This window comes from Haemorhous mexicanus, chromosome 2 (assembly GCF_027477595.1).
Source record: "Haemorhous mexicanus isolate bHaeMex1 chromosome 2, bHaeMex1.pri, whole genome shotgun sequence".
NCBI lineage: Eukaryota > Metazoa > Chordata > Aves > Passeriformes > Fringillidae > Haemorhous > Haemorhous mexicanus.
Genome location: NC_082342.1, coordinates 26,608,019 through 26,629,084, shown reverse-complemented (window position 1 = coordinate 26,629,084; position 21,066 = coordinate 26,608,019). Strand labels below are relative to the sequence as shown.

General features: G+C 39.2%; 1 protein-coding gene across 7 annotated transcripts in view; it reads right to left on the bottom strand.

Moving 5' to 3' along the window:
* The window catches only part of GRAMD1C (GRAM domain containing 1C), a 51,529-nt gene that overhangs the window by 20,480 nt on the left and 9,983 nt on the right, over positions 1 to 21,066 (bottom strand). For 6 of the 7 annotated variants that reach the window (XM_059838001.1, XM_059837999.1, XM_059838000.1 and 3 more), the window contains 5 exons: positions 13,498 to 13,582; positions 10,591 to 10,694; positions 8,715 to 8,810; positions 7,496 to 7,576; positions 1,090 to 1,208 (listed from right to left, as the gene is read on the bottom strand). In XM_059838001.1, coding sequence (XP_059693984.1) covers positions 1,090 to 1,208; positions 7,496 to 7,576; positions 8,715 to 8,810; positions 10,591 to 10,694; positions 13,498 to 13,582 — 485 coding nt within the window. Of the gene's footprint in view, positions 1 to 1,089; positions 1,209 to 7,495; positions 7,577 to 8,714; positions 8,811 to 10,590; positions 10,695 to 13,497; positions 13,583 to 19,373; positions 19,484 to 20,237; positions 20,269 to 21,066 lie in introns of those variants that run through there. The other variant, XM_059838002.1, reaches the window with a different exon arrangement.

Here is a 21,066-nt window from a genome sequence, read left to right as displayed (position 1 = left end):
TTCCCATATACAGCTCATTAATATCAAGCCATCTTCCTCATTTCAGCCACCTCTCAGAACATTCAGCTTCTGATCATAAGGTTAGTAAAACCAAGAAAGTGAGTTCTGTGAGAAATGAGGAAACATACAGCTTATTACTAATTTGTAAAGAAAAAGCATTAAGAAAGTGTCAGAAATTAATTTTTTTCCTGCATCGCTTATTCCAAAGTTGCAAAGTTGTGACTTTCTAACAGAAAAAACCCAAAACATAACAAAAAAAAAAAAAAAAAAAAAAACCCAAGCAAACCTAAAACAGAAACTAAACCAATCAAACAAAAAAACCCCCAAAAATATTTAACAGAACATCTTTTGAAGCCTGTAATGAACTCAAGACATTTTTTTCACAAACATACTCAGATAACACAGGATTGAAGAGACAAATTGTTCAGTTTTGTAGAGTCATGCTTATTTACACAGATATATGTAAAGTGCTGTTATTAGATTGACACTGGCAGGTCATACATTAGTTCACATTTGTTTTAAAAAAAAAAAAATCAAGGAAACTCTTTCAAAAAACCCACATCATTATTATTACAATTATCCCAGCTTGTTATATTATTATTCCTGCTTCTTAATTCAAGCTGAGGACAATACAAAAATAAGCGAAGACATCCGATATCAGGAGAACAAGGCAAAACAAATATTTCAGTTTCCACAGAGGAGGGGAAGAAAGTGTCTGAACCATAACATAGCTCCATTCTATGCAAACCTTCCAAACTGTTGAAGGGCATAAAGGTGCTGACTAGGCACCATCATACAAAAAGGTGGCTATTTAAGCTACCCTATGCTGGTCCCCAAGCAGATCTAGGGAGAACAAGGTCTTACTCTCTCCTCTTCTAAGGGCCCTCAGCTGCACTGCTACTATTTTAGCAAATTCACCCAGTTAAGTTTTTATGCACACTCAGTCTATGCAGTTCAGACCTTTGCAACCTTTTACTACAGGCTCAACCATGCTGGTAAGGCTACAGCATTCTTTAGAAAATGAGTTTCTAAGAAAGAGGACACTGCTTCTCCCCAGATGTTTCAATAGGCTGAACAGCCTCTCCTTACCGAGACTGCCCGTTGTCCTCTGACGATGAGTGGAAGCTCTCCATCTCCTCGCTGTTCAGGCCCAGCTCAGAGCCATAGCTCTGGTGCACCAGTTGCCAGAATTCCTGCTTGGTCAACCTCTGAAATAAAGCAGGCTAGTCAAGAACCACGGTATGGAACAGTAAGGCACTGGAGGAAAAACAGCAACAAGTTTGTATTACGCCACAGCCTTTAACCTCATTTCTGACAAGGACCAAAAGCATTCAGGTATCACATTCCGAGATTGGGTTTCAGCATTTTGGGCAACTGTACTCGTGTCTACTCCACACTCCCATCGCTGTTCAACCAACAATACCAGGCATAAGAAAAATCATCATTTTAAGAAAACACACACTTGTAGCCACTACTTGCTTCTTCACATGTCACCAATATTTTCACAGATACCTTCAAGGTTACTCCCTCTTGAACTTCACTTGATATGGCAATTACCTCTTTGATTGTGAACAAACTGCTTAATAGATACCCACCTGTTTCCTGAGGATGCTCAGAGTACTTTACAAATTGTGGGAGGCTAGCATTTCAGTCATTACACTGGTGTCTAGGTCAGCCAACTGTCCACTTTGCCAAGGTGGGACAGGAGGTCCTCACTTCGTACCACCACCATCCTCATCATGAAAAGTAGTTGCTCTACTTCAGGATTACCTTGACTGAGCACTAGCTAAGTCTTCTCCTGCTCTACAGTATCTCTGTCCTGTTCCGCAAATTCCCACACCTACCAAGACATATTTAAGCTCTTTTAAATCATCAGGAAAGCTTGGAGGTGAAAGTAGTATGACACACTCATATCTGCAAAGTAAGCAATGAGTTTCAAAGTCCATCTTGGCTGTAAAGGGCTGGGGGGGAGGGCGGGGGGGGCGGAGGGGTGAAAAAAAAAACCAGAAAGAAAGGAAATAAAATGTTTTGGTATTTAACAGAGCTCAGAGAGCAATACTAGAGATCTTAAAACAGGAGACACAACACTGGAAAATGTGCCTCGGCCACCATCCATATTGATCAAGGGAACACTACTGTGCTAATGAGGCAGTAACACAAGTAGTGCTTACTATTTGCATGAAATGATGACATTAAATACCCATGCATTATTTAAAAGGCCTTTAAATGATCCTCTCCACCCGCTTGCTTCACCTGTAGAGTGTTAGTTACAGTACCCGCAATTTTAGACAGGCACGCACTCAGGATGTTAATTCGTGCCCGCAGCAGCCCCGGCGCTCCCAGGGCTGCCGGCGCTTCCCGTGCCCCGTCCCGCTCCGCGACCCACCTGGCGCGTCCCGCGGGGCAGCGCCGCTCCCGGGACAGCCCCGCTCCCGCCGGGAGCCGCCGCCGCCGCGCTCCCACTTCCTGCTGGGCGGCGGCGCCGGGGCCCGGCCGGGGCCGCCCCCCCGCCCGCGCCGGGGCCGGGGCAGCGCCTTCCTCGGCGGCCGCCGCCGGCCCGGGGCGGGACAGCGCCAATCTCGGCCGTCGCCGCCGGGCCGGGCCCCACGGGGATCCCGCTTCCCCCTCGCCCCCGCTGCGAGATCCCCGTGCTGCATCGCATCGCACGGCAGCCGCTCCCCCCGAGGGCCGGGACAAATAGCCCAACTCAGGAGACGAGGAAGGGTTTTTCCCTCGGTTATTTTCCAGCACAACACCGTTTCGGGCTTTTCAAAAAGCAGCTGGCAACAAGCACTCTATTGGTAGAGATCAGTTTCAAGGTATTTAATCCCAGCAAGGGCAAAGTAAACATTAAAACACAAAACACACAGCTATAAAGCAAGGGTCATAGCAGCTAATGCCAGCCTCCCTCTGCACGGGGGTTTGTTCTACAGAGCAATGCAGTGCTGAAACACATGCATCCACTTACAGCTGGCCTTACTTTCCCCAGGCATTCTGTCTTCTGAAGGAATAAACTCATAACCACAAACAACTACCTACAGCTATTCTTATTAAATGGCCAAAAACAGGGGTGAGCATTACATGGTTTCAAAATATGACTGAGGCGAATCTTTAGCTAGCACACCTTCCAACTAGGAATCAAAGGACAGAAATAAAGCCATTTTTATTTCTGTTGCCCAATATTGCCAATGTCTTGCCCAGTCATAATGGCACAGAGATAATTAAATTCACCGGTATGTTCTGTCTATGGGCAAATCAGTCTGCCCTTTTACCGTCAGCTCAATAGTTCGAGAAAAGCAGAGAAGCTTTTCAGCTTCTATAAAGGAATCTATAAAGCTTTTTCCTGTTGTTTTGTAAAAGCAATGTTACCAACTTCTGCTTCTAAAACAGGATTCTCCCACTCTGGTCAACTATTCCTAGCTCAGCTAGATATTATAGTAAGTTTCTTAATGGCCACAAGCCAAGATCAAACGAGATTTGCTTTATTGTATCAGAAAGAGTCAGTTCTGAAAACAAAGAAGGGCATAAATTTTCTGGGTCAGACTTCTGCTTCTGAGAGGATGCCTAAGAGAAGATCTGAAGCTTGAAAGGCAAAATCTAAACATTAATTTCTTTCAAAGTGATGGTCTACACTGCATTTTTCCTCAGTGCTCTTTGTATACAAAAACAAAAGCTCCAAGAAGCAGCTGGGATACACTTTTGTCTTTTCAAGCAGAACACAGATCATCAATACTTTGCTTCGTGCCAGACAAAGCGGTGTCATGGCACAAGCAATACAACAGAGTACCACCAACAGAAGCAAAGCTGATGATTTTTACCTTCTACGGACAAATGCAGAAATAAGAACAAGACTTGCCATACAGGTTGACTAAACAGACAACCCTCACCATACATCACACTTCTGCCAGGCAACTCTGATACAGAACTCGGATTGTTTGCAGAAGAGGGGAGGGAAACAGCAAACTCTCCCTCTAATTACCTAAACATGAAGCTCAGAATCAAACCAAGTCTTCTTTCATCTCTTAAATTAATCTTGATATACACAAAGGTGCAAATAAACATCTCTCTTTTCACAGCCTGCCCTGAAAAACTGCTGGGGAAGGCAGAACTGCTGTCCTGGGAGATGTTTGCCACAAGAAGCCCAGGTGATCAGAAATTCTGGTCCCTTCTCATACCTCTAGACTTACCTGATACAATGTCTCCGGAGACAGGTGCAAATCTCTACCCAGCAAAGCATAAGAAGAACAATAGGAAAATAAATCCAACTCTAAGGCAGAGGACTCATGGGAATTGAGACCAATTAAGTTAAGATCTTGTTCCATTAGAAATAAGGAGCACTGTGTTTGTTTGGGATTTGAATGACCTGCCTTAATTACATTTTAATTTGTTCCTTCTCCCTTAAACTTCAGGGATATTTGACACCCGTAAGGTTTAGGAAAATAAAGCAAAACTCTGAATGGCACTGCTCTTATTGTCAATATCAGCCATGAATAAATTCCTTGTACCAATCTGGAAAGCCCACTGCAAAATGGGATTTTTGGCTGATTTTAGAAGCTGAAGTATTATTGAAAGCTGCAGTGGATGTGGAAGCAGCTATCTGCTTTATCAAGACCGGTGTCATGTCTCTTCCAGACCTGCATTAATGATTCCTTATTTTCCATGATGCTGGATCATTTAAAACACAATGGCAAGGTAAAAGCCTACAAGACTCACTCTGCACATGTTTTGCAACAGGGACGGAAAAAAAATAAAGTGGAATTTTCCTTCAAAGAAAAAAAGTCTTTGCATGGACATTTAAAGAATAAAAAGCTTAAGTGGGTATCAGTGGGTACTTTCTTCTTAACCCATGTTAAGAAGAAAGTACCCACTGATTTGCAGAGGAGCTAAAGTTGCAGGGCACCAAACACACTATAGTGTATTCTGAGCAAGGTCTGAAGAAGTTATGAGCTACAAAATTGTAACTGAGCTAAAGGGGACTAGGAGTCTGTCAGAGCAGTGGTACGAAACTGGGGGAAAGCATCTTGATGGATAAAGTAAGTTTGGGCACAGAAGAGCATGCAACCATTTGCTGGTTCTCTTGTGCAGTGCAAGTCGCTTCTAACAGAAAGGCAGGCTTATCAAAGGACTACTTGTTCAACCACCTAGGACATGCAGTATTTGGAAGGTACAAGGCAGAATGGCCACCAGATGGAGATCTGGGAAAGGGTATGAGGCTGACCCCCACCGACAAGTTCTGCAGGTGGTAAAAGCTTAAGGTGAATCAGGTAAAGCAGACAGGTCACTCCTCAGAGGTGAGACTTCAGAACACAAAATCTATGCCCAGAAGTGCTGAAGAAGCCAGGTACTGAAATTCACCTCTGCACAATCATGACTTGAAGCAATGTAATTCCAAATCCTGAAAATTGGGGATTATTCACCATCAGGTGGTGCAAACCAGCACTGTGACACCTATAGTAAGATTTATACTTCTGATGACAACTTTATTTCATCATTTAACTGTTGGATGTGATCTCCAGGCCTAGCAGATGTGCTCCAGAATATAAACAAGCTATTCACAGGCTTCAAACTGGTTCCAGAGTGAGATTTGTTTTTTGTCAAAAGCCTTACAAATTCTGATGGCATCCCTTTGATCACTGAAGCAGGAACACCAAACTCTACATACTCAGGCACTGCATATCATGGCAGGGCCTCAGGTGTATGGGACATTTTCCAATTGTATTCTGTTCCTGACATTGGAGTGGTGGGGATAAAATGGCAAAACTGTTTGAAAACACCAAGGGCTCTCTTTTAATATTAGTTCAGTAGACAGCTGCCATTCTAGTAGTGTCAGTGGATCCAGCTCCAGTAACTTCAGTTTCTACTTTCAACTCCACAGTGTCCCTCTATAGCTTTATCTAGTAAAGAATATCATAAAGAAGGCTGACAGGTGACTCAAATACATTCTAGCAGAGAATCAGAAGTCATTACTACGTTTCAGAAGTAGCAGCTCAACCTAACAGAAATCCTGTTTCAATAATAGTTCTAAACATACTACATTAACAAGCCCTACATACACCTCATGACCATGTTCTATTTTACAACTGAGAACCCCATGCAGAAATTCTCATAAACAGATTTATCTTTTAACATACTGCAGTGAGGATGAAAGCAAGCTAACATCAAGATTTGATAGAAATAATAAGAATCATTCCCAGGCTACTCTAATGCACTGGTTCTTAAAACCTGCTGGCTTAATTCATCTCATCTTGCATGCAGTCCATGCCTCCTGCTTTATCTATCCTTTAGCTAATGCTCTCAAGTGAAAAATCTATCCTAATGTGACAGTCACTTCAGTGTCAAAGAAACACACAAGAAAAACTAATACCTTAACAGTAAACACCTTGTTACCTCTGTTGAGCTCTAGGATAGGTTTGTATACCTGAATGTCCATACATTGACCCTCCAGCACCACAAACGAATCAACTGAATAACATAACTGCCATTTCTGACAAACTCCGCACAATGAAAGAAAGCAAGGTTACTTCTAGTTGCCCATTCCAGTCAAAAGGTGACAAAGTACATTGTGGCTGGATTCAAGACAATTAAATAGTATTTGATTTGAAGGACAAGAGTTTTGCAAGAAACATTGGTTTTGCCTCAAATAGCACTTCCCCTTATTTTCAGCTCTTTTTTTGACAAAAAGTGCCTCTAGACTACCCTAAAATTCATCCAACAAAAAGAAAAAAGGTGTAGCTACTATGTGTAAATAGTACAACAGCTTTAAACCTTTGGGGATCATTGCAGTGTTATATATGGATATTTCAGTGTGTAATTGCAACTGAATTGAAATATTTAAACAATGAGAGACACAAACAGGAAGGAATTGGTTTACAAAAATTGTCTTTCTTACAAAAAAATTATCTTGTCTGTCATGATGTTCTGCAAATGTGTCAGTCTATTTTTAGAAAGATTAGCTTAAGTATCCACAAATTGCAATATAAATCAAGCTAACTAGCTGAAGTTGCCAAAATACACTTCCATATCATACAGCCTGCCTTTGTTGCACTTATTCAAGGTCAGCACAGTTGTAATGAGTTGGCTGGCAAACATTCAGCTAACTTATCTGAGAAGGAGTTTTGGCCTTTTTTACTTGAAGTTTTCACTGAGAAAGCCTCTTGCCTTTTGATCACAAATTAGGCATAGAAAATGTGAAGCAAATGCATATCAATTTAGTAACATATGCTTGAGCTCGTAGTGAAGAGAAGCATGCAACCTATATGCAAAGACAAAATGCTTCTTCAACAGCAGAGTTGTAGGTGGCAGTCTGAGAAGGAAAAGATGAGAATTTCGTCTGTGATCTAAAGTGCAAGGAACCAAAGCAGAACATCAGATTAGAATTCTAAGTCAGAAAGGAAAAGCTAACTTCTAGTCTCTTATTCTCCAGAGGCACACCTGTTTATGTTAGAAAAAGTTTATTTGGCTGCTTAACCACAGGTACTGTTGCAGACAAGCTTACCTTATCCAGCAACACATTCTGCCACAAACGGAAGATACTGAGGTAGCTTCTGTCTCTTGCACTGAATGATGTGAAGAAAAACTGCAGAAAAAAAAACAAGGTAAAACATAAGCTCATGTATAGCTATTTTCAGGAATCCCAGAATGCTTCCTTGTATCTTGAATATCCCAAGGTCATCAGTAACAGCTTGCCTCATTTCACATTCAACAAACCTGGGGTCATATTCCTCGGGTTCCACAGTTTGCATCACTCTCAGTGATGATTTTCCCCAATGTCCACACCGTAAATGAAGACACTTGCTGTTTTGGCCATGTGACTAGCCTTGGTATAAAAGGAAGAGCTCCTCCTCAACTTAAACACACTTAAATTTTTCCCACAGAAGGTTGAACAAATCAAAAACACATATGCCTGTTTCTTACAGGCCACAGGTATTTCCATTCTTCTGCTGCATAAGCCTTTTACTAACATTTTCACACAAGATGATGTGAAATTAAAATAATTAAAATAGGAGATCAAATTATGTGCATGATTTCAAGTATTAAAATCTTTCCCATTGGAAAGTTGGGTTTTTTTTTAGCAAAGAGGTCGATCTTCCTTGTCAATGAAAGTTAATACTGGATGAATTGAGAGGGAACAGCCAAATATGATCAATCACAGTTGCTTCCAAAGAACAGCTCCAGGTTCACTGTGGAAAGCTCTGTTCTTTGCCAAGAATTATTTTCAAGGCATTTATAGAAGAACTAATCACAAAGCGTGTTACACATAAGACTCTGCATCATGCTTTTCAGTTTTTCAAATACACACTCAAAAACTTCATTTCCCAGCACATGTTCTGGGGTAAATTTCTCCATTACTCAAAACCCATGACATCACATGGGTCCTTTTGTTTTCAGTAGTTTTCTTCAAGGAGTACCTGAAATCCAGTGAGACTTGGATATTTTTCCAGAATGAAGAACACACATTCTGAATTCATGCTTTGAATTAGTTTTCCTTTGAACAGGCGATACAAACTTTTACTTTCTGGTTACTGTATCAACACCACTAAGGGATTTTGCAGTCAAAGTGGAGGTGAATTATCAAACAAACCTAAGTCTGCCTTCTAATCCCAACCACATTTAAACATTTGACAGAGAAGTACTTATGCAAATATAGACTAGAACAAGTGCTGTGCTCGGGACTCTATCCTTTAGCAAGAATAAATTTAAAACCAGATTTTTACCTTCTCTCCTTTTGTTGCTATTTGTATGGCATTTGGAATGAGACGAGCAGTCTTCTCCTTTGTCATGAAAGTTATATCCTTCAAAGCAATAGAAATCTAAGCAGAAACACATTTAATAAGACATATTAAAAATAACTTATGACTATAAAGGTAGAAGTTACAGAACATGCAAGAAGAACTCAAACTAACCCCAAACCCTGGGATGCAATCCAGATGAGATCACAAAGGCAATTACTGTCTCCACTTGCTGCTTTAACAGCAAGCATTTCAAATGAGAAGCTGAGGTGACTTGAGAGTCATTTCCTCTTCTTTCACACTAGGACTAGGGAAATAAGTGATTCTTTCTGCTTTTCTTCCATTCCTCCAGCCACAATCCCAACCAAACACAAATCACAGATCTGAAAGTCAATCCCAATCAGAATGCTATACATAAAGCAGGCCATAGATGAGAGAGATCAGGTAACAGACTATCGCACAGATGTTTACAATATAGTCAATTTTCAAAACTTTATTTGTAGTCTAGCCGCTGCAAGAAATTCTTCCTGCCTAGGCACGTTTGACTTGTATATTAGTAGCTGAAATGTTTCTGTTTAGAAGAACATGGTCTGATTGGCTGCAAGAAGCCATTTCCTTCCACCCTGCCTCCCCTCTTCTCTTGAATACAAGGCTGTGCTGCCATTCAGCATAGAGAAAGGAAGAACATACATCTCTAACTTGTTTATTCCTGAGTAAGCAGGAAGTTCTCCACTTACTCCCTCTCTCCTTACAACAACACAGCCTGCTAATGAGGTCCCAAACTTGGCTGTACCATTGTAGCTGATGAGCTCAGATTGCCTAAAGGTATTGCTGAAGATAATCACCCTACTAGACAAGCAGAAACAGGTTGCCAGGATGCATGCTGTTTTGGATTAAAAAAAGCCCCAATCAGTCTTTGAACAGTTTATACATTCAAGGGTATAATTCCAATGGGTTTATTTTTAAATTAATTTCACATCTGAAATAAGACATTTAATCATCAAATCCATCTGATGAAATTAAGCTTGGTTTTCAGTTAATTATTTCTACAGCCCCTCACGGGCTTAAATACACAAGCTATTTGTTGTTTGTCCTGTGTATTTTGGAGCACTCAAATGCGAGATAGTGACTTAAGTTATGAGCAGTCTCATAATTCACAGAACATTTTGACATGTCCATCCTCTGTTTGCTAGGTTATCTGTTATCTTCCTTTTCTTATTCACTGCTTCATGCAAGTTCTACAGCAGATGCAACAACTGCATCAGAATGAAGAAATTTAAACTCATTAACCTAATCTGACAGAAATAAAGAGCCAACATATCACAAATACCTACCTTTGCTTGTACTGTTCAAAAGCCACAGACCACAATATGAGAACTTGCAGAAGTCATTTATCAATTCCCTTCAGCTATTCTTAGATGCTGATATTTACATGTAAGGCTATGTCAAGTAAGGTTTAATGCTGGAGAGTTCTTGAATAGGGCAACATCACACACCACGTCATGCCCCAGGACTTACAGTAGGAGGTTATGTGATACATTCCTTTATAGGACAATTTTGCATGGTAAGGAAAAGCAAATTGTCATTACAGAACTGTAAATAGTCAGCTTTAGCATAATTCCTAAACTTCTTATGTTGAATAACAGACTGAACAGGCTTACTTCAGCATTCAGATGCCTCCACTGCTACTCTTATTTTACATAATGGATTTGAATATCCACTCAGGGATGCAGGCTCTTTCTTCACAGCCCAGAATTACTAGTATGAGATTGACAGGATGAGATCTGAGAGACTCTAATCCTATATCCTGATAGGACAGGACATGGAAAAGGTGAGATTCAAGTGAGCTAAGAAATCTTACTGTGGTCTCCCATCGGAAAATGTTGCTGTGGAAGCAGAGCCAGTTTTCAGAGAGATACAAGCGTCCTTGCAGCAGGATGTCCTTCTGGAGCGCACAGGCGTAATCTGTGTACAGAGAACAAGAGCAAGTTACTCACCCACTGACTGCAGCACAGCTGACCCAAACCTGTTAACTAAAATGAAATGGGATATTAAAATACAATAAAAAGCCATTTCTTTCACTTTTAAGAAACCTAGAAAGGCAGACTGGTACTGGCCTGTATCCAGACCATTGCTGTAGGAACAGCCCAAAGCCAGAGTTGATGGTACATCCATGTGAGGACAGCATTCCATCTATCAACCCCTGTGCACTATCTTGGGTTTTCAGAGAAGAGGCATCAGGCAAGACCAGAAGTACATGGGAGAAGTATTCATTAGTCAAACTTCAAAGCATCTAAACAACAGAATACACAAACATTTTATAGTACAACAGATTATACTGTCAACGTAACAGTAGTTCATATGTTGTAGCAAGACAATAGTTTTCTACTAAACAGATCCTGTCACTAGCTAAAACTATCTGCAGAGTGAGACACTAATAGGCAGATTGAAGCTATCCAGTTCTTGAGGCAGGGGGTATTTCCTGAAGTTGACTATAATTTTTATGATTCTGTCTCTGACTGAAACACCCCTATTGAGAAATAGATTTCATCTACAATGTAATTACCCATCATCAGACACCTGCTAATTAAGAATAAGAGCAGAGGATTTAGTTGTATTCCTTAAAAATCTCAGAGCTTTCCCAGTTTCAGAGCCTGAAGATTCAAACAAAAGAAATTTTCAGAAGAACTGCTGCTAGATAATTAAGTTGGACCTCTTTGGGGAGGTCCAACCTAAAGAAGGCTACCTAACATACACAAAATATGCAGAATGTATGTATTGATGCAATATATATATCAGTGATTTTACCCTTAGAGGTATCTAATAGCTTTATACCTGGTATTGTCTGAGCCACAATTTTGATTTTGTATACTACAAGAACATAATAAATACAGTTCTTGTTTGAATATCAAGAAGTTCAGGAGTCCCCAACATCCTAACTTCAACCTAAATCGGCACTTACAGAAGCTTTTATTATGATTCTTAAAATTTTCTAGCTTTTTCCTCCTCAAATAATCAAATAAATTTCCTTGTAACAAGAATGAGGCAAGTATACAAGCCCTTGGAGATGTAACTACAAATAGAACTACAGAAGCTTAAATCTAAAGAACTAAGTGCATGTTAGAGAACTGTCAGATACCAAAATGCTGACAGAGGAAGGCGACAGGAGTTTGAAGTCAAGGACTTGAGGAGAGCATTACTAAGAAGCTTGCATCTGACTTCTGTGGTTTTTAGAAGAGGGATTCAGACCTACAAAGGTCATCATTGGGCAACTGATAAGCAATCCCACTCTGACCTACCTACACAAAAGAGACTATCAAAACAAATGGAAGAGATTAGCATTTCTCCTTTTGAGTTTTCAGAACCACTAACCTAATATTTTGCTTGAAAACAACATTTTCAGGCAGATTATAATAGCACTCCTTTAAGCTCCCATTTAGACAGTCTAAGTAATTCCTTTCATTTTAAGAAAATATTATTTTATATAATATTTATATACAGTGCTCATTACAGTGAAATAGTTGCTTATTTTTAACAGCTGATTTAAAAAAAAAAGCAGTAACAATTCTTTTAATGAACAGCAGCAAGCAATGGCTTCTTGGAGCACTGTAAAGCCTGTACCAACTTTCTTTACACCAAGCAAAGGAAGAGCTCCTTGCTTGGAGGATGCAAAAAGTCCATTCAAGGAAACACTGCTTTTTTTGGAGTAAAAGAAATTTTTATGAAAGTACTGGCTTTGCTTCTTATGGAACAGATTGAGATTAACCCATTACTAAATCTCTCTAAATCCTATGCAATCTCTTTGAAACTGTGCTTCAGAGTTTGCTCCACGGCTTCCTGCATCAATCTAGTAGAAGGAGAAACATCAAAACGATGCTTTGAAGTAATACCCTTTCCTTCTGTTTTACATCCCTACTGAAGTATTTTAGAAATGCATAAGGCGTTTCAGAGGATAACTGCCTCTTGAGGCTGGAAAAAGACACAGGGATTTAAGAGCTTCGGAGCTGTTGCTTTCATACTCCAAGCATACACTAAACAGCCTCTCAATATTCACTTTAAAAGTTCATAAAATGAGAGATGAACTTGGAACAGTCACAATGCCACTTTTGTATGAAAATATACAGTGTATTTGTTACATAAATACAGCACAGGCAGGTGATAAAGAAGGGAATAAGGTGCATCACTATGCAAAGGAGGTAGGGTTGCCATCTTTGGATTCTGCAGCAGAGCTGAAACATAGCTGGAAAAGGAATATTTCAGTGCTGAGAAAAGTTATGCATCATAGTTTGATATTTCCTGACATCTGCTTCTTTCCTCTCCCATTCATCTGAAAAATAGTCTTTTAAATTACAACCACCCACATGTCACTCTGTCCCAGGAGTCACATTAATCAAGGTGCCTTGGGCAAGGGTATTAGTTCCAGGGAGCAAGGGGAAAGCTTTTTCTAAGGATGATCTACCTAGTTAACAGGGTCTCAGAAGCAACATTGTCACCGACATGTTTTATGAAAAATCCTAAGGAAAGGATTTTTCATAAAACATGTCATTGACACAACATCCCTTTTTTTTTCCCACAAAGCAGGCAGTAGAAGAGAGGAGTGTGGACCTGGCTTTCCTTGAAGGCATTTCATGCTAGATCAAAGACAGGAGAATAGGGCGTTATCACCTGTAGTCAGAATTTGCCATAAAAAACACAAAATGCTTTGACACAACTGCAATCCAAAGTCACCAAACAGAAGACAAGGACTTTTGCTGTAATTACTTCTTACCTACTATAAGTCTCTCTGAGTCTGGCAGATGAGAAAACTGTCTCTTGAATTCCTCACTCCTATATTTGTAAGTGGAACTTGAGAGCTGCAAAAAAGAACAGTAAAAGGTTATGCAAACAGATTTATTTTTAGCCATCAACTGTCTTCATACTGGATAGGTAATTTTATCTTGAAGAACAAATGAACCTCAGAAGAGCAATAAAGAATAGGTGGTATCTAAATGTGATCATCACTGTAACTTTATGCTTACTTATGTAAGAGTATTTATTTGGCATGGGCCAAATTATTCCCTGTATCAGGCCAGATGCCAGTCACAAGGCATTACAGTGCTATGATAGCAACCTGCTCCACCCATAAGAGGATGAGAGCCCTTCTGGGACTAAATATTCTAGCACAGACTAAGTGAAAAGGCAGCAAGGCCATAACACAGAGGTGACATTAAAAAAAATCAAGCTCTCAGGGAGGCCAATAGAACAAAAGGACCCAACAGAGAACATCAATGTCTACTTGGAGTACCACTTCAGGAATACTACAATGCACTGGATTTTTCAACAGTTGCTGTAACTAGACTTGTAAGAACAAAGGTAATAGTTTCCTCCAGTAAGAATGAATAGCAGCACCACCATCACTTCTTGATTTTCTGTCATGTTCTACAGTTCACCCCATTTTAAAGATATCACTGTCTATGATTTTCTTAAGATTCAAATTGGGCAGTAAACTCACAGCAGAGAGGACTATCTTGATGGACTTTACCTCCTTACTCCTATAAACAAATGCGCCTGCTCCCATTCAAATGAAGAGCTTCAGAATATTCTCCAGAAAATATTCTGTATAGAAGTCCTACTATTCATTTCCAGTTGTAAGAGGATCATATTTTTTTTTTTCTTAACAGATATTGGTCACTTATTTTAGAGGTGGTCTTAACTAAATGAGGTGTAAGGCCATGAATCAGCTGAACTAAAACTATTACAGGAAGAAATCACTTTTAAGTGTTCCTAGAACCAGGTATAATTATACTACAAAAGCCTCTTTCACTTTTTTTTTTTTTAACCTTTCTAAAGATCTTAAGCACATGGATACTATTCTCTGTTTGAGCACCTGTATTACACCAAAACTTGACATTCACCATTAAACCCATCTCCACCATAAGATTAGTTGCTATTTATATTTAGGGGGAAGAAGGAAGAAAGGAGGCAAAGAACCACTTTTGACTGTATGACCTTACTTTTGACACACTCCTGCAGCATGTTAGTTGGCCACTACTCTTCCACTATGTATGTGCTTGTCCAAAAAACCCCAGGACAAAAACAGATTTATCTTCAGCTTGATGGCCTTTTAATAAACTAGAAAAAATACAGTGCTCCCACCTCCTCAAGATTCCCACATTTGCTCTCTTTCTCTTAGGACATTCCTGCTTCTTGCAGTTCAAAAGTTCCCTGAACACCACCCTACACTTAGATCTTACACCTGACATCTTACACTTGAGAATTGAGCTCTTAGGCCACAGGAAGTGCAAATTCAAGTGCAACCTCAAAGTCAAGTGTTTAAGTGCATGTAATACACGAGAGAGCAAAGTTGCTCTGACACAGATCAGCTTTTAAAAATTAGGTCAATTTACCTTCTACTACCATGAATAAAAAAAAGCCTATATGTTTGACCTCTGTTTGAGTACATATTTGCTCTCCATTGATATTCTGAGCATTGTAATTCAAAAAGGCAGCATGGGATGGAGACAAAAAATACAGACACCCTCCCCTTTTGAGAAAAGTAAACATGAAAGGTTTGGGTATAGCTAAAGAGGAACATGTTAGACATGTCTCCTCTAAACTGTAATGCCTCCAGTTATATTTCAGTTATTTCTGTTATTATAAAAACAACATTCTTGGAAAGCACATAATCTGCAGAAGTAGGTGGGCTATGGTGTCTTGGCTTGCAACATCCAGCCCTGAAATGCACACTTTTAACTGATCATCAAAAAAAGGCATCCAATATCTGCACTGCTTTGAAGAAATCTCGTTCTTTGCAATTACTCTGAAAAGAGACATAGGGAAAAAAGAAAAATTAACTCACACCTGTCAAGTTTCCACCTGTAGTTCCAGAGACCCTATGGTTTACACACAGTCCTACCTCAGCTGACTGAACTCTGGGGGGTGTGTATTGCCAATGCCAGCATACAGGGAATAAAAGAATTGGTTTGCCATGAGAGGAAAATTAAAGTCACAATTTGTGAAATCATGATTTAGAAAAGCAATACTTTTAAGGAGAAATGTAGTTTCTCAAACATGGTGTATACAAGAGATAAGAGCTACACTGAAGTTCAGCATCTTTGTGGTTATAAGACAAAAGGAATCAAAGAAAAGGAGCATCACAGTGTCACAGACATTAGTGCCTGAATCAGCCAGTTCAACAGCTCCAAGAATCCAGACTCAGGATACTGAGTTTTACTTAGAACTGAAATTTTTCTAGAGCATAAAACCTGCTACAGCTTGTCTTAGAAACCCTTGCTGGCATTTAGAAGTGTTGTCATGAGTGACTGGACTCTAAGAAAACCTTATTAATCCTAGATTTCTACTGAGCTCTTTGGACACAGAATCTGCTCCGAATCCTTATCTGATCAGCAGAAAAATGTGAGCACATTGAAACTTTTGAACCTTATCTTTTCCCTACTTTGCATGAAAACTAGCTCACTTAAATATGTACTTTTTAACTACTCAGTAGGTGGCTTGGTGATTGAGAAGAGATCCCTCAACAGACTTGGGAAACAAGAGGGGCGATTTTAACATTAATAGCAATTTCAACTTCCTTAAAGTGAAGAAAACAAGACATTTCTATGAATACAGCATCTCTCCTAATCTCTACTGTAATGTCCAACAAGTGACAGCCTTTGAAGCAGGTTGCCACCTCTGAGTTACAAAATCTAGCACCAAATATAAAAAGAGGAAAGACATAAAACAAGTTGGAGCATGGCACTCACAAGATGAAAACAGCAATTTGTTTTTAATACACACACATTTCTAAGTTTAATTATAAACCATCAGGCAAACACTTGACCTGAGGATAATCTTAGGCAGTTATGGTTATGCTATATTTAATCACTAAGGAAATTATTAAGTGCAGCCAACAACTTATTAGCATTTTTCATCTGAAGCCACAAAATATACCAGAAACCCATAAAATAGCATAAACAGAAAACCATTTTCAGTGACAATCAGAAAGTTTTATAGAAGACAGTTATGTAAGAGCCAGATATTGGATACACATAACCAAATGATTCTCATACCTTGTTTGGAAATGGACGGTTCAACTATATAAAGTCACGTTCCAGAAAAAAATTACGTAAACTTAAATAGAACGAAGCTGAGTTATTTATAGGATAGAAGCCTGTTAAAAAAACAGATTCCCTTCACATTTACATCTTTAAAGTGTAGCCACTGCAAACAATTTGAGCCATTTAGCAAACTGCAGAGGAAAATTAAGCAACAACTTCTCCCAGGAATACAGCAAAAATCCTAATCATTAGGAAATTATTTGATTGCAGATATCACTAAGCATGCAAATAAGCAATCAACTTCAGCAGAATGGTATGCACATTTTTTAACAACCACTAATGACAGCAATAATTCTGCATTTGTTTTGTTAGTGTTTTCCCTTTGTTTTGAGACACCATAAAACCCAGGTAACCTGACAATTTGCATTCTACAGTTGACATGCAGCTATGAATTCAACAGCTGAGAGTACAGGTAAGTTGAACTTATCAGTAGGGTAATAACTCTCATATCTAATTTCAAGAGATGCCTCCCACTGAGCTTCAGTCTCAGTATCAGTTATCACCACAGGCTCAGGGTCCCAGAATCACACAAGCCTATAAGCAAGCTGCCCAAACTACCATTTCTTTTATGCTCAGAAGCCTCAGTTAACCATCAAAATATGGCACATGGAACTTAAAGCTTTGCTCCTCTAACAACATTTAAATCCAAGCCACTAACTCTAAACCCCAAATAAAAGATCACCCGACTATTCCCCAAAGACCTGTACTTTCCTATGAAGTTTCTAGACATGGTTAAAAACAATTTTGGAGGTATTAGTAAGGCTAGGATAAAAGTATATTTTAACCTTACATTAGCATATTAAAACAAACATTAAGTATTCTGGCAAAAGCTGTTGCATTTCTACCGAATAACAATTTCTTCCCTATTCAAATTCATATAAAACCCTTCTAGCATCAGGAGGAAAAAAAAAAACAAAAAAACACAGCCTCCAGAATAACAACACCCAGTCAGAGAGAAGTCTGGATTTTATACAAGATTCCTCTATACTGCAAATGTTCTTTAAACTTACCTGATTAAGAAAAAATAGGAAAGTAAAAGTAAAGATACCAACCCAAAACCTACCCAAAAAACCCAGAAAAAACCTAAACAAAACATACTAAGATCCCACTTTCAGTGAGATTAAAGCCTCACTAGGGGAGATGAGAACCAAGTTAAATGAGGCTTTTGTTCAGGGCTGTTAACAGTGTAAGGCAGACAAACATGAGACTTCACATACTCCAAGACAGATTCAGGCAGACTCCCTTATTAACACAGGAACACTTTCTATGGCACACTGAGATGATCTCTCACCTGTAAAAGGTGCCAGGTCTGACAAGCCTTTCCATCACAGAAATGTTGATCCCATTGCAGCCATTTCTTTAGTCCACAAAAGTTCATTATTCATCCAATCTAATCTATTATATACTAGCCACAGCTCTCTGGCTTTAAAAGTAGAGCTGCAATGACCAAATTTCTCTTTGGAAAAAAATTAAATATATATTTTACCTGTTTAAATTAAAAGTTACTCTGGATGGAAAAATCCATCCTACCTATGGATAGTTCTTCTGCTAGTATATTTGGTTAACTTTATCTTTTCTTTGTGAATTATTTTTAGATTGTAAGCACGTTACTCCATATCTCCTTCTGAGGTAGGAATTAAGCTTCTCAAGCCTATCAGCAAAAAGATTGTTCTTTTTCAGACTTATTCTTCTGGCTTTTCTGAATTCTCTCATTTTCAGTGTCCTTCTTGAAAGCTAGATATAGCATTGCAGAAATTACCACAAACATAAATCTGAATCATAGATTGCTTTTAGGCACAGAATCACAGTGAAAGCTCACATCCACATGACTACCAGTCTGCCTTATCTTTTTGCAGTTACAGGGCACACTTTCCCACTTCTCCTGACACCAAGCACTAGGCTGTACGTTGGAAGTATCAGACTTCTTTCAGTTCACCTTGTCACACAAACAGTCCAGATCCATTCTGTTACAGTGATCTATTTTCACTAACCACTTCTTGACAAAAATTACAAAAAAACCTGTATAGGAACAATTTTCAATCTTTGAGTACTCAAAAGCTTTACTAGCAGTGACTTACATTCTTTTCTCTCTTGAAGGACAAAAGCATTTATTTTGCATGGGGAAAGAACTACTCATAGAAGCATGACATTATTTAGGGTGACTTACTGTGCTGCGCACACTATACTGTGCACTTTGGTTCACTTTTGTTGGTTTTGGGAGGAGTGTTGTATGTGTTTGGGAGTTTTTGGTTGTTGTTTTTTTTTTTTTTTTAATAAGGAGATATTTGATTATCTGCTTATCCACACAGTTATATTTAACTGATAGGTCATGAGAGGCATATCAACCAATTAAAAAAAAAAGGAAACAAAGCAACTGTTGCCAGGGTTTGCTCAGCCATTGTATTCCTTAGAAGCCTGCTTTCCAAAAGTTCCCACGCTCTCAAAGAAATGTGAACAAGCTCCTAGTCACAGTGGGAGGGGGAAATGTTTAGGGAGCTACAGCTATTTTCCTTATATTCATTATATGCTTTTTTTCCTTCACCCTTACCTGTGGAGAGGGGAGTCTCATAAGCACAGGGCCAATGGCAGGCACAGGGCTGTGCACTAAAGCCATTATGCCCCATTCCTGTGGCCCAGCCCCCCTCTTCTTTGTGGAAGCTGAAAGAGAAAGGAACTCTAATATTTCTTAGTGACTGAGAAGAAAAACAAGAGCGTTCTCCTTCAGTGGCACCCAGAACAACTTATGAAAATGTGTCCTTCTGTTGGAAATACAGAATGTATAATTTAAAGAAAGAGATATTAAAATACAGGTCACTGGCAAATACTCCAGCTACTGTATCTTCCAGGGGTTAGTTTGGTTGGGGGTGGGGAAAGTTGGGGTCAAGAGGGGAGTGAGGGGTGGTAGTTTTGTTTTTTTAAGCCTATGAGACTCCATAAACAAGGCTAAAGACAGAGTCCCTAGATCTCCCAAAATGAGTGTTACTATTAACTAGTTCTCACATAGGCACCACTAACACCAGGAGCTTCCAAAAGTCCACATAGAAAGAAACTCCTCAGAACTGTTTTTTAATTCACTATTATGGAGAGATGCTGAAATATTGGATGCCCACTCAGAAAACATTTGACACCCAGTGTCAAGAAAGTGACTGAATGAGGTGTCTCAGAAAGGAAGACTATTTCCATTTATTTTGTAGACTGGGTACAGCACATCAAAGCACTGTGTCCCACAAGAGTAGCCCAGCTCTCACCAAGTGAGATAGACATCAGTCTCACCAAGCCAGCATTGACCTGGCACATGATGAAAGCCTGTTTTCCTGAAAAGCAGTTCTGGGCAACTACTGACCAGGGAGAACTGATCACAAGTGTTTCCCCATGTAGAAAATGAACTTGGCTGAGCTGGAATACTGCTCACCAGAAGGCCTGGTCATTTCCCACATCTCACCAGTCACAATGTTCTTCCAAGAGCAGGAATGAAGGTCTCATGCTTGAGCTTCACCTCAATAAGTATGAATATCAAAACACAGTGGAGCATGGCTTGAAAAACGGCCTAGAAAATCCACAACCAAGGCTGTTACAATTATGATTTTGACAGACAGGAAAATTTAACATCCTATGATGTTAAATCCTATGAAATACTATGCTGCTAACATCAGGTTATATAATTATAACAAAGGTAACATTTTTGTGAAGAATTTTAAAATCTGGCATCCTTTCCAAGAAGAAAATTAAAATATTTAGAGTTGAAAATATAAAGGTATTTCTTCAGAGAACTCTGAGTTGCATAACCAGTTAGAGATTACATTTTTCATGTTCTTAAAAAAAAAAAAAAAAAAAAAAAAAAAAAAAAGGAAAAAAAACCAAAACACCCAACAAACCAAAACAGTAGAACAGACCAGGAAGAATTTTGTAACAGAGTATTTCAGTTTAGAACACGTGAGGAACTCTCACAGATTTCTCTTTCAAGGTCACACCAAAATTAGCTCATTTTCCCATTTCACTGAGATAGGGTTTAGCTGAAGGAGCTTGGGAAACTGATAATTTTCTTATCAATTATAAGAAAGCCTCCTGGCATTACTAGTACTATATATTTTTTCCTGAAAAACAATAGCTTGGATTGAGAATATCCTCTGCTTATTCTGATGCAATGGTTCAGTAGTTTTTCTTCTGCAAGTAAGTGTTTTAAAGCATTTTAACAGTGAGGCCAATGTACTTTCAAAACTCTGATTTGGAGATGAAAATCT